General features: G+C 38.7%; 1 protein-coding gene across 1 annotated transcript in view; it reads right to left on the reverse strand.

Annotated features, from left to right (window-relative positions):
* Nucleotides 1–27,594, reverse strand: part of PARD3B (par-3 family cell polarity regulator beta) — a 1,282,153-nt gene that overhangs the window by 161,898 nt on the left and 1,092,661 nt on the right. The window contains exon 20 of the mRNA XM_027873670.1: nucleotides 24,554–24,856. Coding sequence (XP_027729471.1) covers nucleotides 24,554–24,856 — 303 coding nt within the window. The remainder of the gene's footprint in view (nucleotides 1–24,553; nucleotides 24,857–27,594) is intronic.

A 27,594-nucleotide genomic window follows, 5' to 3' on the forward strand; every position in this document is an offset into this window, starting at 1 on the left:
CCAAATTCCCCACGATAAATGTGATATTTCTCTAATGGTTTTCACACACTGTTCCATGGAATGAGAAGGTGTTGGAGGCTTGATTTAACTTCATTTTGCTTATAGCAGGTGTATTTCAAGTGTGGGTACTCAATTTCTCTCTGAATTCTAAGAAAGGAGGAAGATATCCAAGTACTTTTATTATTATTTGTGTGCTGATCTTCTCTCTTCTTACTAGATAATGAGTTCCTTGACAGTAGGAAATGTCTCACTCTTTTGAATTGAGCACAAACCCAGCAGAATTTCCTTGTACCTTTAAAAAAAAATTTTTTTTTTAATGACACTGATGTCTCTTACAACAGCTGGATTGTCAGTCTCTGTATTCTGAATGACAATAGGTAGAAGGTTCAGGAAGACAGAGTTTAACTCAACTTAAGGAAAGAACTTCCCAAATGTTCAAAATGAACTGGGATGCTGCCTTGAGGGGTTAATGTCCAGTATTTTCTTTACTACGTTTCTAAAAAGCAGCTGGGCGACTTATTGGGGAGGGGGGGCTTGTAGATCTGAATCATGGTTTGGGAAAAAGTTGGACCAAGTGACTTTTGAGGTTCTTTCCAGGTGTAAGACTCTATGAAACCCATAATATTTCAACAATGGAAGGTTCATTGAGGGGTATGGCGTAGCCAACTCACTGGCTTCTGAGAACCTACTGCTACATTTTCATTGTGAGCACCCACAGCTTGGAAATGGTAAGCACTACAAAGCAGGGCTTGAATTTTTGTTGTTGTTGATTATTTAGACTTAATAAAAGCAATGGAGAAAATGTTCCTGCAGATTAAACTTAAAAGGGTAGCTTGCGTAAATTTTTTTGGGGGGAAGCCAGTTGTTAAACATTTATCAGTACAACCTTGGGATCATCACATTGATTTTTTTTAAAACTGAATGTTACAGCTCTAGTTACATGAAATGAGCATGAGTTAGAAGTGCAAGGAAAATAAAGGACCTCAAAAGAAGGTTAAGATAAAAATTTCCATCTTAATGGGTATGAGTTAGAAGTGCAAGGAATATAAAGGACCTTAAAAGAAGGTTAAGATAAAAATTTCCATCCTGGAAGATTTAGTTTTGCTTCTTTACTTTGGATATCTGTATGAGTCTGGATGACAACCCAAATGTAACAGTATATCCTAACATCCCTGTTGGAGAAGAACAATGTATAGGAGAAAAGACCTATTAATCTATATATACTTTTGGAAACCATACAAGGTAAGGAAATAAAATTCCAATAATGTAAAAGCATGGCTGACTACACGGAGGACCAGATGAACAAAAGAACCGTCAAATGCACAGAAAGAACACTGACAGGGAAACCAAGCTTCCCATTTTTTGTTTCAGTATAGACTGAGTGACTATTTCCTCTTCTCTATGGGCCTGTATCATTCTGTTAGTGATGCTTTTGCAAAGAGGACTTGACAACAATAGAGAGCCCCTCACCTGCTAAATAAAAAGTGACAACTCCATTCGAAAGCTGTTCCTGGTTGTATTTTATGTACAGAAATTATCTGTGACAGCTCCCATCAAAATAGAGTTTGTTTTTCACATGGGAGGTAAATGGACAATACAATAGGTTATTTTGAATGTTCTCGTCTTGTCCAATGAATGTTTTTGACATATTCTTACAAATTTCTCATGTGTTACTACTTATATACATGAGAAATACAACCAGGCTTGCACTCCTTTTTGTTTTTATTTTTTTAAACTTGATGCTTTTGCGCTCCAGAATGGGTATTAGGACAACTGGGTTCTAGTCCCAACTCCGTCACTGACTTATTGTGACCTTACTTGACCTCTCTAGGCCTCAGTTTTCTCATCTGTAAAATGAAGATACTGGCTTAAAAGGTCTCTGTATTTCTTTTCAGTTTTAACATCCAGTGACTCTGATTCTTCTAAAGGAAAAAAACAGACATGTAGACAGAACAGAAAACATACAACACAACATGGAAAACAAGCTCTGGTTACAGCAAACTCACTGTAAAAGTGACAAACTTTCAATTTGTCAAATGTCACTTGGAAAGGATCAATTTTGCCTTCAGATGTGTGGATGCACATCAATTTGAAGCTTGAAAAATCATGGCAGATATTTTTTATAAGAAAAAAAATAATGCATGCTTGCCTAGCACAGGACAGGCTAGAGAACAAAATGAATTTGATAGTGTTTTTGACTGTATAGAAGATGGAAGGAAGGGCCCAATGACTACAAACAAGCATTTCAACTCATTCCGAAACCTTTTCGTGCCTTCCCTCATTCTCTTCTCTTCTGTCTCAGAAGTAGATGTGGCCACTTTCCTTCCCTCTGCTCATCCTTCCAAATCCATTCCTTTCTGCATTAACTCTCTACTCTCTTGTATTTTCAATCCCTTCATTTCTATCAGTGCTTCGGTATCCTGTACACCAAAAACCACACAAAATTCTCCCTCAAATCTTCTCTTGGCCATCCTAACTACTCAAGTTAGCATCTCAACTCCCTGTTCCCTTTCAAGGCCAAACTTTCAGAAAGAAATTCTGTAGTCATTGTAGAAGTCTTTATTTCCTCACCCCCTCCTCCTCAACCCGTTGAAATTTAGCTTCTATGTCTATAATTCTACTGAAACTGCTCTCTTGAAGGCTACCCGCAACTGTCTAACCACAAAGTCCAGTGATCTTTCCTTAATTTCTCCTTGAAGTTCATCCAGTGTGTTCTTCCTGGACACTCTTTCCTCTCTTGAATTTTTGAGCCATTGTTTCCCCTTATTCTTTTAATTTTCTGCCCCCTCCTTATCTCTTTACTTGAAAACTTTCTCTTCTTTCTTTCTTTCATCTTCTTAAGATGAGCCTCTTCAAGGCTCTGTCCTTGGTTCTCTTCTCTCTCTCTCTCTCCTCTTTCCCCTGGCGAATGCATCTCCTCTCACAGTTTCCTCCTCTATCGTATTTATGTGTATGACCCCAAATCTGTATCATAAGCCCGCACTTTCCCTTGGGTTACAGCTTTACCTTTCTAACTCTTCTGGATAGTTGTACAACCAATCAATCCAACCAATAACAAGCATTGATTAAGCACCTGCTATGTGCCGGACATTAAAGATTAAAAAAATGAAAATTAAACAGTACCTGCCTTCAAGGAGTTTACAATCTATTAGTGGAAACAAGATGTACACATACAAATATATATATATATATACACACACACACACACACACACATATATATACATGTATATATATACATATATAAATATATACAATTGATATAAAACATATACAAAGCAAATACAGGGTAACAACTGAAAGGAAGAGGGAGAGAGAGAATTCAGGCATGGGCTACAACAAGCATAGTGAGAAGGGAAATTAAACTTAAGATAGGTGGGCAGACAGGGGGAATACTTACCTGTTTTTTTAAAGTGAGTTCAAATTTAAAAGGCTAGAAGAACTTTAACGTGAGGTACTGAAAGAACATTAAGCTGGGATCACTGAACTGTTCTTGGCAATCTTTGAGAAATTATGGAAAATGGGAGAGGTCCTAGAAGTCTAAACTAAGGAAAACTGTATCTCAATTTTCAAAAAGGGAGGAAGAGATACTACCGATGAGTAAACCTATTGTAAGTTAACTCTGTGTAGTTGAATGAAAAAGGTCACAGTATTTAGAGATAGAAGAAACCTTCAAGAACAAATCTCTTCATTTTTCAGATGAGGAAACCAAAACCTAGAGAAATGACTTGTCCAAGGTCGTCTGCATAGTAAGGTGAAAAGCCAGGCTTTGAGCTCTAGTCCCCTGATCTCAAATCCAAATGTTCTTACTCTGAACATAGAATATATAGATTTCAGCAAGGAATTTGACAAAGTTTCATGATAGACTTTGGAAAATAATAGAGGAATGAATGATAGGTAGGCTAGGTAGACTCAGAATTGGCTGAATAAATGCAAACAAATTATGCTCAAAGAATGTTGGGAAGCAGTGTGGTATAGTGGTTAGAGTGGTGAATTGAGAGTGAGGACACCTGGAATTCGGACACTTATTAGCAATGAAACCATCTGCAAGTCAAAAAACTCTCAGAGCCTCACTTTGATCACCTATAAAATGGGGATAATCCATGTACTACTTTGAGAAAAGGAACTCGTTCCCCCCACTTTCTTTGCAGCCCCAGAGTTTAACACAGTGCCTGACACATAGCAGATGCTTAATAAATGCTTATTGACTGGACTGTCTACTTCATAAGTTTATTGGGAGGATAGTGTTTTGCAAGCAATAAAGTGCTACACAAATGTGAATTACTATTAATAATGGTGCAACATCAATCGATATGGATCATCATTGTGATATGGCAACCAAAAAATTAAAGCAATAGGAATTAACAGAAATGGCTAAATTAATAGAAAGTTAGCAGAAATTTATTTGCTAAATTAATAGAAATATCATATGTTGCTAGACCAAAGGAGGTGATGATACTACATTCTGTACTCTGCTGTGCCCAGAACACACTTAGGTTTTTTGTCTAGTTCCAGGCATCACATTTTAGGAAGTTCATGGACAAAATTTCAAATATGTTTGGAGGGGGGACAATTAGGAAGGTGAAGAGGGACTCAAAATAAGGATTGGTTGAAGGATATGGGGATATTTTACCTGAAGAAGGAAATAGTTAAAGGCTACCAGAGAGGTGTCTTCAATCAAATATCTGAAGAGAAGAAGGATTAGGTTTGTTCTGACTGGCCCCAGAGGATAGAACCAGGCAGAGGCCTAATGACTACTCACTGGGGATGTTACATGCATGGGAATGAATGCACTGAGGTAGGGTTGGACCTCATGATGTCTGACATCTCTTCCAACTCTACAATTCTGATTCTAGCATAGAGGTTGACTATACTGGTATGGCATAGAGTTCTGCCCATGACCTTACCCTGTTCTATATTTTCATCAGTGATTTGGGTAGAGAAGAGTTCATTAAATTTGCAGGTGACCCAAAGCGAAGAGAAGTATATAACAGGTTGGAATGCAAAGTCAGAAATTAAAAAGGTCTTTATGGGATAAAATCAACAATATGAAATTTAATTGGAATTAATGTAAAGACCCTGAACTCAAGTTAAAAAATCCATTGTGTAAGTATAGGTTAGCAAACACTAGGTTTGCCAAAAGCTCCTGTGAAAGAGGCCTGGGAATTCTAGCTGGCCAAAAGGAGCATATGAACCAACAGGGTGATGCAATTGCTTAAAAGCTAATGAGATTTTAGGCTGCATTAATAGAAATAGAGGGTCCAGATGGAGGGATATAATAGTTTCCTTGTACTCTGCACTGGTCAGGCCACATATGAGTAATGTGTGTAGTTCCTCGTAAGAGCATCATTGAAAAACTTGAGAAGGTTCACAGCAAGGCAGCTAGGGTAGTGACAAATCTGGGAATTATGTAGGCAGAAGACTGGGGAAATAAGGATGGAAAAGAGAAGACTGAAGGGTGGAGTAAAGTCAAGGGAAAATGGGGCCAAATGATAGCTATCTTCACATTTCTAAAGGACTCTCAAGTGGAAGAGGAATTAGGTTAATTCTTTATAGATCCAAGAGGCAGAACTAGGAAGAATGATTGAAAGTTACAAGGAAGCTCAACCATGAGTGACCCACAGGATTCTGTACTGGACACTCTTCTCTTCCCCTTCTGTAATATGTCACTTCCTGATAATATTAACTCTCAAGGATTCAATGATCATCTCTATGCTGATGATTCTCAAGTCTTCTTATCCAGCCCTAACTTCTCTGTTGACCTCTAGGATCACATCTTCAACTGCCTAATGGACATCTTGACCTGGACATTTTCTCGCTGTCGTTGTTAAGTTATTTAATCATGTCTAACTCTTTATAACCCCATTTTATGGGATTTTCTTGGCAAAGACACTAGAGTGATTCGCCATTTCCTTCTCCAGCTCATTTTACAGATGAATAAACTGAGGCAAACAGGGTTAAGTGACTTGCCCAGGGTCACACAGCTAGTAAGTGTCTGAGGCTGAATTTGAACTCAGGTCCTTCTGCCTCCAGGCCCAGCACTCTATCCACAACATCACCCAGCTGCCTTCAATATTTAGGATGTTTCCTAAACATCTTCAACCCAACATGTCCCAAAACTGAACTCATTATCCTTTCCCCAACCTTCTCTCCCTCTTTCTAATTTCTCTATTAATTTCCCCCTAAACTCTCTCTTCTTTTTAACTTCCTTATTACTGGTGGAGGGTATCACTATCTTTCCATTTACTCAGGCTCACAATCTAAATGCCATCCTGGACCCCTCATTCTCTCTCACTCTCCATATCCAATTTGTTTCCAAGGCCAGTTGATTTTATCTTGTTAACATCTCTCATCTGCTTCCCCTCTCTTGACACTGCCATCACCACCCCAGCATAGCCTCTCATCATTACCTCACATGTGGACTGTTGCAATAGTTTGCTGGTTTTCCTCACTGCTTTAAGTTTCTTTCCATCCCAGTCCATCCTCCACTTCTCTTCTAAGGTGATATTCTTAAAGTTAACAGCTGATGATGTCACTCCCCTACTCAATAAATTTCAGTAGTATCCTATCTCCTGGATCAAATATGAAACCCTCTGTTTGTCATTCAAAGCCCTACATTTCTTCAGACTTTTCTGAGTCTGTTTTTAATCTTCTTAGACATTACATTCTCTCATGTACTCTGTGACACTAGTCTTCTTACTGAACTCCAAATCTGGGTTATGAGCTTTAAGCATTTTCATTGGCTCTCTCCCATGCTGGGAATGCTCTCCCTTTTCATCTCCATCTCCTGGCTTTCCTAACTTCTTTCAAGTGCCAGCTTCTATGAGAAGCCTTTCCCAACTCCCCTTAATTCTAGTGGCTTCTCTGGGTGGATTACCTCCAATTTACACCACATATGTCTTGTTTGTACACAGTTGTCTGCATGATTTCCTTGGCAGCAGGGACTATCTTTTGCCTTTCTTTCTATCTCCTGTATTTGGCAGTTCCTGGCTTATAGGGAGCATTTGATAAATGTTTATTGACTCTGACCAGGCACTGTGAGAAGTATTGCTGGTACAGAGATAAAAATGTAACAGCCTCTGCCTTCAAGGAGAATCTATTCTACTAATTGAGGGGTTCTTAACTTTTTTGGGAGCCATGAACACCTTTGAAGACTATGGGCTTCTCAGAATAATATTTTAAATGCATAAAATAAATACATAGGATTACAAAGAAAACCAAGTACATTGAAAGAGTTCTCAAAAAAGTGCAGAGACCTCAGATTAAGATCTTTAGTAGACCAACCCCTTCATTTTATAAATAAACCACCTCTGATTTATAGCACTACTCTTCCCTTGTTTTCACTTATGAATGCTTTTAGCTACTTCTCTCATTTTCAGAAAAAAATAGAGAATTTAATCTAAAGTGTCAAAAAGGCATAGGACATTTTTACACTTTTTGCTTGTTAAGGATGCACAGAAACTATGATGCTATCTTTTGTTATAGTCATTAATTAAAGTATTATTTAGCTAAAGTGAAATCAAACCACAAGCATTAGGGCAAAATGTAGCATTTCATTGGAAATAGCTTTAAGTAAAATGGAAGAATAAATAGAACTATTTAGACTCTTAATTGAATGGGGTTTGGTAGGAATAATGGATTAGTTATTTGTATTGATACAAAAAATAAAAAAAAAGGTTCCCTTGGCAGGCTGATAACAGTGCCAGAGGTAAAAAAATTCAAATTTCTGCCCATTTGACTGTGGAGACAGAACATGTTGCTAAGGTACAAGAGATTTCTACCAAACTGCAGCAAAGAGGTCAAACCATCAACACTGATGCAGACAGCAGCTCTGACAATGAAAATAAGGAAAAGATCAACATTTCCCCGATTCAAGCAAAAAGCACCAAGTACATCAAACATTTCCTTTGCCTTATACAGAGAACCAAGCTTGCCTCCTCTTCCTCTGTCACCTTCCACCTTCCCACTATAATTTGGGACAATGCTGACTCGAAACCTTGAAGAAATTACAAAATGCGCTTCAGGTGAGGAGGAAAAGACAGCATTTGCTTGCCGATTTGTGTATTTTGCAATCAGTAACAATTAAGATTGGCCTTGTCGCTAATTTAATGTTGTTCCCCAAACTCTCCCACCATATAAACACATCCCTCAGTTGGAGGCTACTTTGTGATGCAGAGAATCAGTGTAGCTACCCTCCTTCTGTCTCTTTTTACCTGTGAAAAAAAGCAAGAACACTTTAGGCCCCCTGGTTGGTGGCAAGCTTTCAGCCTACAAGTGCTCAATTAATGCTTTTATCCACACTTACCCAACATGAGAGGAACTCAGAAACTGACAATTTTCAGGCCTCTACCTGCCACCCACAAATACGATGCTTTTGTATCACTCCCACCCTCAAAGCTAAAGGTTTCCCGGTTGTGAACTAGTTTTATCTTTCTTTGTAACTTTCCATTTTAACCAGGCCTTCAACAGTGTGAATAATGAGTTCTCCCATAGTAAATTTAAGTACTTTTTCATATTTCTGATACCACATCATCTACACTCTTTAACGAGCATATAGTCAAGATTTAACTATACAGTAACTTCAGTTACAATGGAAAGTGACCTGATGATGTCTATTCAGTAGAACCATTCTGACCGACAGGAATCCAATCCAATCAACATTTATTAAACACCTACTACGTGTCAAGCACTGTGCTAAGCACTAGGGATACAATTAATAAAAAGACATTTCTTGCCCTCAAGGAGCTTACAATCTAATGATATTTTGTAGTGTGGAAGATTTGATGGACATGCACTTCATACAGATATTATTTTTAAAAGATCAAGAGAATGAAAGAGAATTTTGAACAAAGTAACTATATAGATCTTCCTTGAAAAACTTGAGTACTCTGGTTTATCATTGAGAGAGGGTCTGTGACACCACGTCAAGATTTGGCCATAGAAAGGAAAAACTTATGTAGAGCTGGAGGCTGGAGGTGAGATTTGAGAAATACTGTGGCAAAACAGAACCTCGAGAATATGCCCAAGTGTGCCACATAGTCATTGTCAAACATACATTGAGTCTTTAGGGTTTATTATCATAGGACATAATAAAAAGTCAGCACTGTTGTACAATTACAAATATTAAATCATTATTGTTGTTAGCCTAGAGAGAAAAGAAGACCAGAGATATCATTAACTCTTTTCAGAGGGTATGGTGGCATGGTAAGAAGTCTGGATTTAGAAACAGAAGGCCTGAACTAAAATCTTGGCCCTGCATGTCTATGCGACCTTGGCCAAGTCATTTAACAGAGTGTTAGCATGTTCAGAAGAAGAAGGCATCAAGGATGGTGAGAGAACTGGGGAATATGCCATACAGGGATCAAAGATGAGCTGAAGTAAGATGACTGTGAAGGTGGTATAATAGTTGTATTCAGGCATCTAAATGACTGTGACATAGAAGAGGGATTAGGCTTATTTTGCTTGGCTGCAAAGGACAGAACTGGATATTTCTAACAGACAAGTTTAGTTTTGACGTAAAAAAAAAAAAAAGCAAAAAACCTTCCTGATAATTAGTGCCATTCTCAGCTAGAATGGGTGATACTTCAGTAGGCAGTGAGTTCCTCTTCATTGGAAGTCTTCAGGTAGAGGTTAGATGACAATTTGTTGAGGACCTTGTGGTAAGGATTCAAATTAAGTTAGGAGTTGGACTAGAGTCGCTAGGCAGCCTCTTGATTTTAGACTCTGTGATATTATTAAATTACTTCTCTCAGGTCATGAAGCTAGTAAGTGGTGGTGGCTGAGGACTAGAATTCGACTCTCAGGGATCCTACTGCTTCTAGTATATCATATTGCCTTCAAGCTGAGGGCTAGGTCAGATGAACTCAAGAAGAAAATTAATTGAATGCTGTGAGATGTTTTGCATAAGTAAAATTCACTCTCATGTAATTTACAGGAAAATATAGCAAGACTTCCAGATAGGCACTTAAGAAGAGCCTATAATACTGAAATAGCCAATTTGAGAAAACTAATTTATAGATGATTCATTCAGCAAACATTTACTGAATGCCTATTTTGTGTAAGGCATCATGGAAGAAAGTAAAATGTGTAAGAAAAAGTCTCTTCCCTCAAGGATCTTCTGTAGTACAGCCAGATCTATTAAAAGAACATTTTATTCAAAAGAGGGTTAGTATTCTCAGGCATATGGAAGGAAATATTCATTCTAGTGGGAAAAGACTACACATTTCTCCAAGATAGGGTCTTACTTATTTTTATATCCACTCCAAGGCCTAGAGAAGTGTGTTCCACATAGTAGGTATTTAATGCATGTTTGATTTGTTGATACAAAAGGAGAAATTGAGAGCAGGGGTTCTTGATGTTTTTTGAGTCATGGACCCCTTTGGAAGCTTAATGAAGTTTATGGACCCCTCTTAGAATGATGTTTTTAAATGCATAAAATAAAATTTATAGAGGTATTGAAATAAAGTTATTACAATATATTTTTTTAAAAACAAGTTTAGAGACTCCAGGCTAAGAATTCCTGATAGACTTCTTTTTCTCATACAGAATGATAGAGTAGCTTCTTTAAAACCTTTTGGTAAAGATATATTGCATATACATATACATCATAAAGAGTACACACATATATAATACTTATACATATGTACAGATATATATATATATGTATATGCCTGTCTGTCTATTTATATTTGGTGCGATGAAGTTTGAATGGAGGGTTTCTGGGAAAATCCCATCAGTCAAAGCTTTTTCCTGTCACCTTCTTCTCCTTTGCAGCTTTTTGTTATGAAAGAGAGCCCTAAAGGACCCTGTAACTTCTATACACAATGCAGAGAAAAGTGGGTTTTCCCACTCAAGAACTTAGTTAAAATGCTCTCCTAGAAAACAGAGATGCCACCATCCATCAGGATTTTGGTTTCAGCATGCAAGTGACTAGCCTATAAACACAATTTTTAACAGCTTCTCTTCTGAGCAACTCTGACTGTTTAATTAATCTTCAGCCATTAACCATTCATTTAAAATGCCACTTACGAAATCTTAATTTTGCACATTATCAGCTGGTTCACAAATAGCTATCCATGAGCAGAAGCATAATGATCTCCCTCTCCCTTCTCTAAGAGCTCACCAAGCTTATAGCCAATTCTGGCTTCTTAATTAACCATATGCATATTAGCATTTAAAATTAAATGACAGTTTTTTTAAAAAAAGAATTAATGTGCAGTGAAATGTTAACCCTCATACTCTTCTGCATATTATTTTAAAGGGACAAGAACCCGCTTCTAGCCAAACCGTGACTCTTCCAGATGATGACAGGTAGTGTACATATGAAGGTCTTCATCTTCCTAATATACAACTGGGTTCCAGTGACAGGCACAGGGCCACACATGCAGTAGACACTTAATAAATGCATGTTGAATTGTTGCTCAATGGAATTCAAGCAGGGCGTGCTAATACGGTGGAGCTTCTACTCAAACTCTGAAACTCCTAAGTTTAAGGGTGTAGCAAAACCAAAACCATTCATGGGAGAATCTCTTGGTATGGTCCTAGTGCTAAGAAAGGGCAAAATCCAATAATAAGCCCTTTTTGTGTTTGTGGTTGACTTCAATTAGATGAGCTAGTTCAAATCTAACAAAGAGGCCAGGAGGAACATTTAGAGCAAACGTGATTGACCACTGCAGCTGAAATAACTTGTGCTCCAATCAGGCCCTTGATCATTGCAATCTCAGTTGTTACTGGCAATTTTACAAGTGTCAACTAAAGGCAAGGTCCAAGTGCAAAATTTAGCACGTAGGATTTCCATGTAGTTTCATAATGCTACATAGAGGGCTCTGACCCCCAAGCCGGTGAATGGCTCACATCTGTGATTTGTTGGACAGCAAGCATCAAACTCAACACCAAACTTCAGGGAGCAGAATATGAATATGTAATCAATTTGATTGGTGGCAGTAATATTCTTTGGGATTGTACAGGTTACATATGGGGAAATTATGGTAATTTGGGACATTTGTCTTAGCTTCTAATGCAGAAATTCTAAGAGCAAACATAAATAAAGAAGTATAGATTAAAATTATGTTGTGTCATCTACTAAAACCATGCCTCTGGAATGAGCAAAATTGAAAGGTTTCTCATCAAAGATGCTTTACAACACTATAAGTGAAAACAGGGGAAAATAATAGAGTATTTTTTGAATCGCCTGGTGAGTTGAGGGATAGCAGCTTTGGGTGTAGCAAGGATAGGAAGAGGTGGAAAGCAAGCGGTTACAATCTCCATTCTGCTTACCTGTCTTTAGGCAAAGCAAAAGTCTGTTTTGACTTAGAATATATGTGCAGGTGTCAAATGCGTTAAGATTCTAATTAGAGACAGAAATGACCTGATTGATGAAAGAATTTTATACCAACCATGCACATAAAAAATCTGAGGCTCCTAACAAATTTGGCATTTTGTAATCCTTTGGTTGATTCTGTCTTTTATCCAAGAATTCCATGTATGCTTTCATGCAATTTCTATGACTGCACCATAAAAGGAAGACAGCAGTTTATTATACCATAATTCTCACATTTCTCTTATTCTGCCTGAAGAATCCTGAGTGTTTCTAAAGTATATCTTATAAACACTACTTCTTCTACCTTGGAAAGTTATTGACTTTGGTTCCATGTTTAAGCAGATAGTGATTTGTACCTAGGTGGCCTTGGTAGCCATTTACAGGATGGCATTCAGGTTTTTCCTCTGTAGTGTGCTGGAAATAACATAACTAGACTTGGAATTTTGCTATTTGATTTTAGGCAAGTTATTTAACCTCTAGGAGTTTCAGATTCCTCATCAGCAAAGAGGGCATAATAATATTCTCATTTAATCACCTCACAGGGTACTGTCAATACTAAATGAGTTGATGTGTGTGAAAGCCATAGCAAATTGTCAAGCGCTTGGAAAGACTTCCAGGAGCCAAGATGGTGCAGTAAGTAGTAAATCGCCATAACTCTCCCATATTCACCTCCAAACAACCATAAAATAGCACCCTAAAAGAAATCTTCAAACAGCAGAACCAGCACAAAGATGGAAGAGGGAAGAAACAATCTTTTAGGCCAAAGAAACTCAGAAGATCACCAAGAAAGATCTGTCTCATTCAGGTAAAAGGGGAGTGCAGTCCAGGACAGGAAACATCCCAGCAAGACAGCAGCAAGTCCCACCTCAGCAAACCAGAAGCAGGCAAATGCCAACACCATGTCCCCCCATGTGTCTCAATATAGCCAGGGGAACAGGCAGACTCTAGCTCTATGCTCTAGCATAGCCCCAGCAAAGAGGCAACCTCCAGTGGCCAGATTCCATATGCTTCAGTGCAGCCTTGGAGAAACACAGAAACATTCTACCAGCCTCAGCACATACCAGACAGCACCACTAGGAAACCTGGCTCAGCACCAGGTAAACTGACAGACCCCTACAACCTCCAGCAGCACCAGTCACTCCCCACCGCACCCCCTCCCAGCGGAACCAGACACGAGGGTCCTCTGTGGGCCTCAAGGCAACATCAGTACAGCCCCAAGTAAACAGCCAGCACCTGCAGCCACTGGCACAAGAAGCCTGAGACAGTGCCCCTTTCAGAGCTCAAGTTTAAAAGAAAGGAAGAAGGCCAAAAAAGATGAGCAAAAAACAACAAAAAAAGAATCTGACCATAGAAAGTTATGGTGATAGGGAAGATCAAGACACAAACTCAGAAGAGGAAAACAGTGTCAAAATACCTACTGGCAAAACCTCAAAGAAAAATGGAAAGTGGTCCCAAGCCCAGAAAGAACTCATGGAACAGTTCAAAAAGGAACTTAAAAATCATGTAAGAGAGATAGAAGAAAAGTTGGGAAAAGAAATGAGAGTGATGCAAGAGAATTATGAAAAAAAGAGTCAACAGCTTGGAAAAACAAATTGCCAAGTGCTACACAAATGTTAGCAGTTAATATATTCTTGGTCCTACCTGAAATGTTCACATTACTTAGGGTTTTGTTAAGGCACTGAAGGGCAATTAAGCTTCAATTGTTTACTGGAGAGGAGTGATTTCTAAAGCCATTATTAGTCATTAATAGGTGGATTTGAATAAACTTGTTGCTTGTTGATCACTTAATGGAACTCTGAGGGAACAGGGGACCTAGGCACAGGACAGGTGATTTTTGTTTAAGGAGAAGGTTTTATCTCTCTGGCCCTCAGTTCACTTTTCTATAAAATGGGATGAAAATCACTTGAGTTTCTCCATTCCCAGGACTGTTGTTAGGAAAACACTTCATAAACCACAAAGCGCTATATAATGATAAGTTATTATTAGTTGTAAGTCCTGCAACACGTGTCTTTGCCCAGGAATGTATCAAATTAGGAGGAAGAGGAAGAATAGAGAAAGAAGAAGGACAAAGAGAAGGCAGAAGAGAAGGCCTAGAAGCTAATGGCATCTTAGTGTCCATTACGGGTGATTGATTCACTCTAAGTTCCTTCCAGTTCTGTGTCTCTGATTCTTATTCACATTCACACACTGCTGGTGAAGGGGCTTAGGTTGAGTGATGGGTCGGGGCAGTGGTGGGCTAGTAAGTGTTTAACAACCAACTCTCCAGAAAAATTAAATGTACACACAACAAAATTTTAAGTTCAACATATGTGATTAACATCGTTGCCATCTTTTTCTTAAGTCTAAACAATGAAGAAAACAATAAATCAAGCCCTCATCTGTAGCTTTTGTCCATTTCCAAGGTGTAAATCCTCATACTGAAAATTTAACAATCAGCTTTCTCAAGCAGGTCTGAGCTCTATCTATCACGTACCTGGCTTGGGGTGAGAAGCAGCAAAAAGATAAAAATGATATCCTGGATAGTAGCAATAATAAGATGATACTTGAAAATTGTGAATGAACCAAACATTCTATTGCATGCAAGCAAGTCACATATGGTTTTTGCTAGTGGCTTTCTTGCCTTTTTCATCCACATAGGCTTTGCCTGTGGGAAAACCCTGATGCATATTATTCTCCTCCATCCTTTAAGAGACCCATCTAGATAAACTGATTTTGGAACTGTTTCCCCTATAGTCATGGGGTATAGTGCAGTGGATAAAGAGCTGGCCTCAGAGCAGGAAGGCCCAGGTTGAAGTCTTTCTTCTGATGTGCACCGTCTGCGTGACTGGAGCAAGTCACTTAAATCCTTGATGTTCTAAGCCACTCTCTTAAGGCTCTAAGTGGCAGAGAAGGTGCTGATTTACAGTTGTAGAGGGTGCTTCCTCATCTGAGATTCCCCATTAGTAATGAAACCACTGGTTCAGTCTCCTATCCCTATTTCTTTACCTGCTATAACTGGATCCGGTAAAAATCTTTTCTTATTAGAAATGATCTGGTAGAAATATATAAAGGTTGACAGCAACTCCAAGATTTAGGTGTTGAGAAGATTGTTACAGAAAAATATCGGTTTCTCTGTATTATGTTCACTGGTGCATCACAATTTTGAGACTTGGAAGTTATAAACTATTGGACCCCATAAATAGTAGGCTAAGACTGGAAATCAACATGTATAGATTTCTTTAGTATCACAGGGAACACTAGATGACACAGGATGGTAGACTAAGAGTCAGGAGGAGCTAAGTTGAAATCCGACCTCACACATTTATTAACTGTATGAGTTCAGTCATGTCACTTAACCTCTCTTTGCCTCAGTTTTCCCACCTATAAAATGGGGATAGTAATAGCCCTTACCTCTCAAGCTTTTGTGAGGATCAAATGAGATAATAAAGCACTTTGCAAACCTTAAAGCACCATACAAATGTTATAATAATAATAATGTTATTATAAAATGTTATAATAATAATAATAATACTTATTATCATGTCCCTCATATCTGAAGAGATTGCATTCATTTCTGTTCCTCTCTTGGCATTCTTGGGTGCCAGTTATAGAAAAGATCAATGAACTTATGCATACGGGCCTTGCCAAGTCCCCAACATCTGCCTCTCCTGGAAGGAGAGCTGAAAAAAAAAATCAGAGTGTGAAAAACTATGGCCCAAGTTTCAAGGGGACAGATAATAGAAAGAAATTATTAAAGTTGGAGCATTACTTGACCAATGGGGCCCACTAAGGCATGGGCTAGTACAGAAATGATAACATCTTCTCCCATAGTCAAGCCTGGTGTACTATCCAAAAACTTTCATATTGGTTGAGCAGAAGGGGAGAAGATTCTGGGGGATATACAGAGCACTTGCCAGGGCTGGTTCCACCTAAGTCAAGGACCGAGCTGGACCTATGCTTAGTAATGGTGATGCTGGAGGTTGGCAGAGAAACGGGGACAGCATAATAGAGTGTGCTGGCTCAAGGTTTGTATTAGAAGGCATGTGGTTCAGGAGCGCCAGGAGATGCCTCATATTAACCTTAGCTACCATATCTGCAATGCCAATATTGAGAAGGGAATCTCTCTTGCAGTCTCTTTTATGTATACTTTAATATTTGGAATGGCAGGAGTGGAAACAGTACTGGCTCTGAAGTCAGAAGTCCTGAGTTCAAATTCCACTGTTGACACTACCTGACCTCAGGCTGGCCTCAGATTCCTCAACTGTAAAAGGAGAGGGTTGGAATAGATGATCTCTGAAGGCACTTTTAGCCTAGTATCTGTGATCCTAAGAAGCCCATAGATGGTTAATAATGAACTGATTTCATTAATGCCAACAGACACCCTCCCCTAGAAGCTTCTTATTCTGTATCATTCTTCTTCATGTTTTCCCATTTAAGTCATACACATCAGGGCCATTTAGACAGGAGGGGGCTAAAGTATTACCAAACTCAAGGGAAGTTAAAGACGCTGTCTCCAGGACTGATTAGAAACCTAATGCAAAATGGTAGCATTTACATTCTGTTTCTGGATACTTTTCATATCAGTCCTAAGCCAGATCTCCCAGGGGCGGGGGAAGGAATTCCATAGCATATAAATATTAAAATGTCTATTCAGGAAATTGGTTATTTATGAGGGCTAACATTGAAACTATCTTTTCAATGCCCCTTCCCAATTCTCCTGATTATTTATTATTTGAAAAGATACATGTGGGGGAAGAATTGACCTAACAGCGACCTGTTCTTGATTACACACAGCATTAAATGGAGGAATTATAAGCAGGGCCCTCTGGAATCAATTCTTAATGCAGGCAAAGACTATAATGAAAAGGTATGTGGTGTGGCCCAGTATACTTATGCAAACCACAGGTCACAAAAAAGGCTGAGTGAAAATTAAAAAAAAAAAAAAAACAACGCAACTCAAAGCATATGCCATCGACTCCTGGGATGACAGACAGAGGGCTGGAAGGAATTGTAAAGGCCTGAAGTCTAAGACTTCAATTTGATAGATGAGGAAACTGAGAGACAAAGAAGTCCAAAGGTTTGCCCAAGATTCCGCAGGTAGGGAGAGGTACATGTGTCATTTGAATTCAAGTGCTCTGATCACAGCACCCTTTACCTCCTTCTGATGGTGGGTCAGGTGCATCCCGGTCCTCCCGATTTGAAGGACAGCACATCATCATCATCATTATTATTTTTTTTAGGCAATTGGAGTTAATTTGCCCAGGGTCACACAGCTAGTAAGTGTCAAGGCTGGATTTGAACTAAGGTCTTCCTGACTTCAGGGCCGGTGCTCTATCCACTGCACCACCTAGCTGCCCCATCCACTGCACCACCTAGCTGCCCCCTCATCATCATTATTAACCCTTCATAATCTCAGCCCCATCCTGAGAGGCAGGACCAGTAGGACGTGTTCTAGATTCTCTCATTACTCGGTCTCTTTCCTTCTTACTTGTTTGTCCCTCCCTCCCTAGATGTCAAAAGGGGATAATAATAAAGCCCTCCCTTCCACCTCTCACCTCACAAAGCTGTCATGGGAATTTATGGAGATGAATGTTTGCTAAAACACTTTCAGCTCCTCTGAACAGGGAAACACATATAAGCACAAGCTATGGCCTAGTTATTAGACTCTGGAATCTGCATAAACGGTTGCTTAAACAAATCAGGGTGACCCAGGGTGGCAAGCTTTCCTCCCATCCTTCCAAATGGGTGGCCGGGGTAAAGGTGATTGGTGTGGCAATTTATCATCTCTGGGCACCCACCAATTACTTTGTGTCTTATCTCATATATAAGCTACACAGAAAGGGGGCCTGTACTTGGTATCACTGTAAGCTGCTAGAGCAAGGGAAGAGAATTTATATAATCCCATGAGTGGGAATCCCAGAGGAGGGAAAAAAATTAATGAGAATATCAAGTTTTAGGAGGAAGAGATGTGAGGAAAGTACAGTTAATGGTATATCAGTTATTATTAGCACTTATCTAGCCATGGAGATTCTTTCATTAAGAGGATTCTCATTATTGTTTAAAAGTCATTTAAAAAAATTGATGATAATACATTCTTTGACAAAAAAAATTTCCTGATTGCTTGGTTCAACTGATGAATTTTAATTCTCCATGGTAATGACACTTATAACTGGGATTCCCAGACTGAAATGAGCTCATCCCTGTTCTGTTTGTTGAAACTGAAAAAAACACACATCTCTAAGTCATTTACTTTATTCACTGTTCAAGTCCCCTGCACACTACGTCACAAGTCAGAGGTGAGAGCTCAAAAGTCATTAATCTGAAGTAAAATTAATAGGGAAAAAAATCACAGGAGAGAGAAAGAGGAGGAGGGAGAGGGAAAGAGAGAGGGAGAGAAGATGGGATAACTCAAGGGAGAAAGCTGGAGAGAGGAGTTTAATGGGGGAAGGGAGTGTGTCAAACACAGAGCCCAGAATGCTAGTCTGCTGCTAAATGAAATGTTTAACCTTGGAAATGAACAAAATTTCTTTTGGTGAAGAAATATCAATGATTCTGTTTTCCCCCAAGAACAGGCGGTGGTGTTCACACCTGGATTTTCCTGTATGATTAACACCTCATCCCAAAGCTTTCCTTTTAACACTTCTCCTTTCCCTCAGCACCTTTAGCCCAGGATTTCCTTGACCATTAATTTTCAGGGTTTTTAAAAACTTCTGGAAAATGAATGGTTTCCAGTTGCTTATAGTTAGAGGATCTTATGAGAAGTTAGTGAAATGAATGAAACATTTTATCTCTGAGCTAAAAATGAAGTTCTATGTGGTAGAAAGAAAATTCTCTAAAACATTTTCACCCATAGAAGTATAATGCTCCTTAACTACGCTCCTGGGTGGGGCCAAGGATGTAATCTGCTTGTACTGGGGGTCATCCACAGCACTGAGCAGGATTTCTCAAGCTGAGGAGTAGGATTCAATTTTGTGGCAATGCTATTTTTACTCAGGAAGAGGCCAGAAGTATCAAGTCAGACATGTAGAATATGGGCTCAGTTACCAGGGATATCAGGTTTCTGAGCCAATGGGCCCAAAAGAGAACGAAGAAAAAGAAGGTACCAAAGTTCAGTACGCATGGCCTTGAGCCAGTCAGAAGAGTCCAGTAGAAGACTCCTTTCATTCAGAATTTGTGCTTATTCAAACAGGGGCTGACCGCTGACATTCTCAGCAATGAGCTTGTCTCCAAGATCTAAAAGCTTTCTGGGTTGTGAGCTTCTCAGAGCTTTCTTCTCTTGCCTTCAAAGCCATAGTATTGGTGCTAAACTCTCCTCTCCTCCCCACAGTAGTTAATGCTCTCCTCTAATTACCTTAAAACTTGCTTCTTTTTATGCATATTTTATTTTCTCTAGTAGCCAATAAGCTCCTTGAGGGAAGGCATTGCTTTATTTTTGCTTTTGTGTCCTCAGCACCTAATACTGCAGCTTAATAAATATTTGTTTCATTGAAATAGCATGGTATTTGTCTTTAAATATTTATGAGGTTGTCCTATGGAAGAATGATTAAATTTATTTTATGTTGTTCTAGATGGGATAACTAGGTCCCACAGGCAGAAGGTAAAGGAAGAAAGATATTCTCTTAATACAGGCTGGACTTCTTAGGATTTTTGTGCCATGGACTCCTTTGAAAGTCTGGGGAAGCCTAGAGACTCCTTTGGAGAATGTTTTTAAATGCATAAAATAAAATACCTAGGCTTATAAAAGAAATGTGTCATATTGAGATAGTTATTAATATATTAGAAGAGAAAACTAGAACTTCAGAGGCCCCAGGTTAAGAATTCCTGTGTAAGGACAGACTTTTTTTTTTGGCAGTTAAAACCATCCGAAAATGGATTGTAATGCTTCACAAGGTAGTGAGCTCTCCATCACTGGAATTGCTCATGATGAGACTAAATGACTGTTGGTCGGACATGGCAGAGGAGATTCCTGAATATAATCCATGTAACTCTACAATTCTGTGATTTTTTAATCTTATCTACCTTATTTCTGATTCTTCCTCACTCATTCAAAACATAGAGCACTATGTTTTACAATGTAGTTGATGTTGGGGGACAGTATTACTACCTATATTATAAATGAATAATTTTCTTCGTATAATGTTTGTGTTTATATTTTGTATTTACATCATTTCTGTATGTTGTAAAATTTTAGGAAACATGATATGGTCAGGGCTTTGTACATTTTTTGTTTAGTTGATTAGTTGTGTCCAACTCTTTGTAACCCCATCTGGGGTCTTCATGGCAGAGATACTGGAGGGGTTTGCCATTTCCTTCTCCATCCTCATTTTAGAGATGAAGAACAGAGGCAAATAGGGTTAAGTAACTTGTCCAGGGTCAAACCTACTTATTGTCTGAGGCCAGATTTGAATTCAGGTCTTCCTGACTCCAGACCTGGTACTCTATTCACTGCCACCTAGCTGCCCAACAATGGACAAATCCCTTCATCTAACTGAGCCTGGGTCAACTTTATTTAGCTTAATTACCTTTTGATGGCTTTGATCTGTAGGAGAAACACCTCCTTTGTATATTGACTTCACAGAAATTGGGATTTTACACCACTTTTACTCAAGGAAATTATATAACTGCCTTAAGTCACATTGCATACATATGGCAAGAGTGGATTTAGAACTCATTGCCACTAGCTTTCCATCCTGTAGCTTATGGAGCCTGTCAAGGTATAATCGGGGCAGCTCTGTATTCCTACTAGCAGATCCCTTCTGGTATTTGCCCCCTCTCCAATTACTCCTGAGTGTGCACTTTTTGCTGACTCACCCTTTTTAGATTCATTCAGTCATGGCCAAGTCAAGTTAGAGTTTTATCGCTTTTTGGCTAAATGCCACTGGGAGACTTACAGAGCAAAGCGTGGATACAAAATGACATTTAAAAATAAATGATAAGGACCCAAACACAAGCAAAGTCAGAGTTTAAGTGTAATTATAATTAACACTTGGGGGAATCTAGTGATCTCAGTCAAATCATAGTTTCTCTAGGCCTCAGTTTCCTCATTTGTGACATGAGAAGGGGTCAGGCTGATTTAAAACTGGTTCTGAATTCTATGATCTTATGTTTCCTGTGAAATGGAATTTTAACCTCTATCTAAAGTGGTTTTAGCTTTAGTTTTTTAAATAGTCAAAGTAAACCAAGACAAGTGTGTAATCTATGTTGGACAGGATGCATTTTTAAAAAATCTGTTTCTTGAGTGGATGCTAATTAAAATTAGTTTTCAAAGCTCTGATGGACCCCTTAACCCAGTGACACCACTGCTAGGCCTAAACCCAAAAAAGATAAAAGAAAACAGGAAAAATTTCTATATTCACACAAAAAATCTATATCAGCTCTTTTTGTGGTAGCAAAAGAGTCCACAAACCAAAAGGGACGGCCTTAAAGGAGGAGTGGCTGAATAGATACATGAGTGTGACAGAATACTACTGTGCAGTAAGAAATGAGAGAATAGATAATTTCAAAGAGACATAGAAAGATCTAATATGTACTGATGTAGAGGGAAGTAAGCAGAGTCAAAGACCAATTTATACTATAATGTCAACATTATAAAGATGGACAATTTTAAGGTCTTTTATAAACTGATGAAGAATGAAATAAACAGAACAACTTATACGATAACAATGACATTATATAAAGACAAAACCACTTTGTAAGCTGTAAGAGCTGTGATCAATACAATGACCATCCATGATACCAAAGGATCGATGATGAAATGTACTATTTACCTCCTGACAGAGAGGTGATAGATTTAAGGTGCAGAATGAGACATAGATATTTTTGTACCCAGACAACAAGGGAACTGGTTTGCCTGACTATGCATATCTGTTAAAAGCAATTTTCTTTTCTTTTTTTCCCCAATGGAATGGGAGACGGGAAGGAGAGAAAACAGATTTCTCTTCATTTGAAAAAAAATTAAAAATAGAAGTTGGGAGGGATTTGCTACAGATGTTGAAGGTGGCAAGCACTTTCAGATGAGTTCATTATTTTTCGTTTTAATTGTTTTACTTTGGTACAAGAGATCTGTCAAAAAGTAGGGGTAATCTGGAAATGTTTGTAATATAAAAGCAAAATCCATCAGTAAAGCAAACAAACAAAAAGAATCTCATGGCTATGTCTCCTTCCTCTATCAGTGGACCTTGGAAGCTATTCACATTTTCTCATCCTACAGAATCCTTGTATATGTCCTTCCATAAGTCTTTCATATAAGAAATACTTTTAGGTGCTGGAGGCCTTCACTTACACCTCTGAATATCTTGCGGTTACCAGCACAAAGTCATAACCAGCCTACCTCCTTTTCTGATCATACTTTTGCCTGATGAGGTCCTCCACATGACTTCTCATAAGCAAATTTTCATTAGCAATAATGCTATAGCCTACTGATGTCCATTATGCTTCCATGATTAACTTGCTTTTGGGATCACCTGCAATTATGATTCTTTGGATCTATGATTTGCCTCACTGGGGGAATAATGGTGTTGAAGAAGATGAGTTTTCACGTTAACCCAGAAGTTTGACAATAAGGATGAAATAAAAATTACCTTCAAGAAACTCCAGGAGAAGTTCTGTATACATGAGGAAGATGAAAAACAATCATGGAAGGCCGGATAGCTCAGGGGCTACACTATAATAGGTTTTCTGGGATAGTGGGTCTCTGGCAGGGGCCATTTTCAGTACTATCAGTGGCTAGACACAGTTTGGGGGTGACCTCTGTGAGTTAAGGAAGGATTCTAACAACCACAGCCCTGGCCAGAACCCTCTCATGTCTAGTAGTTATATAATACCATTTGTTATTATGGCTTGAGAATAAAAATGGTTTTCTCTTAACAGGTGATTCAAGGGGTGGCTATGAATTAGCAGCCTAGTTTTAATGACTGTATCACTGAGTCACAGAAATTTATATTTTCTTTTTACCTCAAAGAAAAACTTGACCATCTTTCTTTAATACTATCAACCTGGAAGCTTGACAGTAAGGATTAAAAATTGCTCCTTCCTTCCCACTTGGTTATTGGAAAGGCTCTGAAAGGTAATCAGTCTTGTGAAGCTACACTTTACAGTCTGTATAAAAATGCCATGATTTCCTTTCCTCTCCCCAACCTAATTGAAAGTGCATAATATCGCACAGCTGGGGAAATGTAAACTGTAAACATATGCAATATATCATACTATCACACAAAGCCTGGTTACTAATGGGCACTGGGTGGTTGTCAGGACCAAAAGAAATCTGGAAAACAAGGCTTTTTTTTTTTGCTCTGGAGTAAGAGCTCACTCTTTGGGGCTACCATCTGCCCTGCTTTTCTCTTCCTAGCCTGCACTGGAATGCACCAAAGTAAAATGGAACGAAGGATTGTCAACCTATTTGGTGTGTGTGCAAAATTCAGGGGCCCTACCTACAATGTGGATTGATTAATATTTTCTTGGATCAGCTCTACACATGACAATGAATTTCATTTCATTCTACTCCCTGTCAAGCACACAGAATGACACTCCTATTTCAACATCCTTAGTTCCTAAAGGCAAATGATCCTTAGTTTCATCATCTTATTCTATGACCAAGATTATCTGCTTTTATATCTTTGATTATCCATGCATAGCTGTCCAGGTTCTGTTCTTATTGTGGATGAAATTCATCGATTTTTTTTGTTTCCAAAACTCCCTTACTGCTCCTCAATGCCCTCTGATTTGCCCTCAGTTACACTGCTGTAGAATAATATCCCCTCTTACTTTACCTTCTTTGCAATGAATGGCTTTCCATTTCATCACTCATTGTGTTTAATTTGCCTACTCCAGATTTCATGCCACCTTCTCTCAGTCTAAGCTCTTCACTGTAAGGCTCTTGAGAGGAAAAAAAACCCCAATGCTCTTTGAACATTTGTCATTATCAGCTCTGTCATAATATTCTTGCATAAATTGTCAGCTCTTTGCAACAGGGACTTTGCTCTCTGAATTCATCTATTGTCTATTCATGGTGCCTTATTACTATTATTTGTTAGCTTTATTTTTGGATGGTTGACAGCTTCAAGTTAAGTCAAAACACAGCCCTTGTCTAGGGTAGCCGCTGTGTATCACTTTCTGGAAACTGAAGGGTTTTTGTTTTTGTTTTGTTTTTAGAATTCCACATCAGTACATCCAATTCTCACTCTCACTGAACATCAGACAGCCCATCTGTGACCCTGCTGAATAAGGACTACCTTCAACTTCCAAAAGGTTTCATTACCTGTCAGCAAGAGTCTGGGGATGGTAAGGCTTGTTGATCTTTGCATAAAGCCCTTCCAAGTGATCCTTCTCTGGAGAGAGTAGGGGGCTATCCCGGGGGTAGCCCAGTGCACCGACGCTTGGTGGTGATGATGACCTGTAGACGCCAGCTGGTACGTAAGTATCCTGGAAATGGTTCACTCGGGCATAATTGGGATCCATTTCATCATCATCCATATCATGAAGGGGTCCTATGAGGCCAGTGGAATAATCAATAAGCCCTCTTGCCTGCTTTTCTCGTAACTCCTGGTGTTTTGCTCCAATTCTGAAAAGTACAGAGTAAGTTAACAGAGATGTGAGTTTAATACAGCAGTCGTAATTTTATACCAGCACAGAAAAAAAATCACCCCAAATACGTACTCATCCCTCGCAGTTTCTCCAGTTGTTTACCTTTCTTTTCATTCTAGATAATCATCAACAGAAATGCCAGGTGCATAAGCTGCAGTATTGATTTAAAAGCCCTCCCCTGTATTTATTGCAGGGTCTTCTGGTTTATGACAATGTAATAATGGTAATAACAAATGTAGCATATATATATGTATGTGTATATATATATATGTATATTTATACTACTTTAAGGTTTGCAAAGTGGTTTACAAAGATTATAGCATGCTATCCTCGCAACAACCTAGGGAGGTAGTTGCTACTATAATCTCTATTTTACATATAGGGAAACTGAGGCAGATACCAGTTAAATGACTTGTGTAGGGTCACATAGTAGAAAGTATCTAATGCCAGATTTGAATTCAGGTCTTCTTGACTCCAGGTCTATCTACTGTACTACTTAGCTTTCTATATTATGATGATGATGTGAGTATTTTGACATCTTGCCCATTGATAAAAGGGATGATTGAAGATTAAGAGGTTGGTTTTCATTAATGCTCATTCACTCAGTGTTGACTGTGTTTGTGTGAAGAGTGTGTCTTAGGTATAATAGTCTGGAAAGTATTCCTCAATGCAGGACCAAAGGTTAAAACAGTTAACCTGAATTCCCACACTTTTCCTATGAGTTCACCATTTGGCTGCTTGATCTTCCTGTAGTCTTCTAGAGAAATGAGCTTGCAGAGAATGAATTAAACATGAAGAGGAAGTGGGGAGGCAGCTTGGTCACTAAAAGCAGTAGATCAGAAGTCATTTACAAGAGATTTTAATTTTTTTGGTTACATAAATGGGGAGCACGGTGCCTCATTATATAGGGGCTAGGGACAGAGTAAAACAGGGAGGAAATTAATAGGATCCTGACAGAGATGAATTGGCACATATAAGTGAATTAAAGACTATTACTGGCGGGACTCCACTGTGATAAAGCCTTAAGTGGTATTTCAAAATGCTGCTGCTAATCGGTGCCATTGTATAATCTATTAGGAATAAGGAAAGGGAAAAAATTTTAGAAGAATTTCAGATCCATCTGCAGCTTTACTTCATCCCGAAACTAGTAAGTGTCTTAAATTTTTGGTTACTTGTTAAAATAGAAAAGTTCTTTAGCATATTATTGAATGATAATGATGTTGTTGATAGTTTGAGGTAAGCCATATCAAGAAGAAAGTAGGGTGAGGTATTCATTTTTGTATGAGTAAAGTATTATTTGTAAAGGATGATGATATTGGTTCTAGTGGAAGAAGAAGCTGAAGAGAGGAAGTGGATTGCATCTTAGAAGAAATGAGCAAAAAGATGGCAGACCTTGGAACTACGAAGCCAATGAAGATAAGACTCTTTTGTAGGTCAAAAGGACCCAGTTCAAAGATTTGTCCAAGGGATTGGAGAAGGGTGGGCTTTTTCACCTGCTTTTTGAACATTTATTTTGAAGGTGCATTTTGCTTCTGGTTTGTGAAACCATAATGTCATCCTCTTTTCTCTTTCTAAAACCAAAAGGCAATTTTTTACACATTGGAATTGGTTTTCCTTTGAAAAACATCAAACCTTCTATAAAAGTTGTGAAGCGCTTTCGAATAACTAACCTTTCAAGGTACTTCCTTGCCTAAGAGAAGAGGAATCTGACCTGCCCTTTGCGCACCCCAAGTACGTAAGGATGGGAGAGGAAAAAAAAGATAGAGGTGTAGAGCTAAGCCATCATCTCTACTCAAGTCAACACATATGAAAAATACCAGTAGCTATTATTGCTTTTCTCTTTCGCAAGAGCCAAACTATGAACCCCACAAGTAAGTAATTATGAGCAGAGGAAAATATGTGAAAGATAACTACACTCTCCAAGGGATTTGGAATTAAGATGAAAGAAAGAATACACAGCAGGGCCCTAGTAGAAGGATCCTGCTGTCCTCTTTCAATGCATGTCAGTAGTGTCTTCATGGATATTTGTTTTGAATAATTTTTATAAAGATGCTAACTTGATCTATTTCTGTAACAAAACCATCTTTCCAGGGACAAGCCAGACTCCATTGTCAGTGAATACTTGCTGCACTAAGATGATAGGGATGGATTTCCCCTGCAAATAAAGCTAAAAGCATCAATCAGCTAAGGGGGTAGGATTCTTCTGTGTGGTTGCTGTCCTTCATACACATTTTTGTGAATTGAAATCTGGCCTCAGACACTTACTAGCTCTTTGACCGTGGCCAAGTCACTTAACCCTGTTTGCCTCAGTTTCCTTATCTATAAAATCACTTGGAGAAGGAAATGACAAACCACTTTAGTCTCTAAGTGTTGAATGCTTTTGTGTGTGGTTGTGGTAGACCGAAGTTAGAGGCCATGAGAGTTTAAGAGGCTGAGGAACTAAGAGACTCAAGAATTAAGGTTTTTCAGTCTGGCTCTGAAATTACTGGGGAAGAGGATGAGTGAATTGAAGGTACATGTCATTTTTCTTGAACCTCATAACAGCCCGGTGAGATAGATACTGTTATCTGCATTTTATAGACCAGGAAGCTAAGGATGAGAGCAGGAAAGGGACATGCCCAGAGTCACACAGCTAGTAAGTATCGTTCAAATTCAGATCTTCCTGATTCCAAATCCAACACCCTTTCCAGAAAGCTACCTCCCCATCTCATGTTA

Source organism: Vombatus ursinus, unplaced genomic scaffold (genome assembly GCF_900497805.2).
Source record: "Vombatus ursinus unplaced genomic scaffold, bare-nosed wombat genome assembly UNPS02014802.1, whole genome shotgun sequence".
In the NCBI taxonomy this organism is placed as follows: Eukaryota; Metazoa; Chordata; class Mammalia; order Diprotodontia; family Vombatidae; genus Vombatus; species Vombatus ursinus.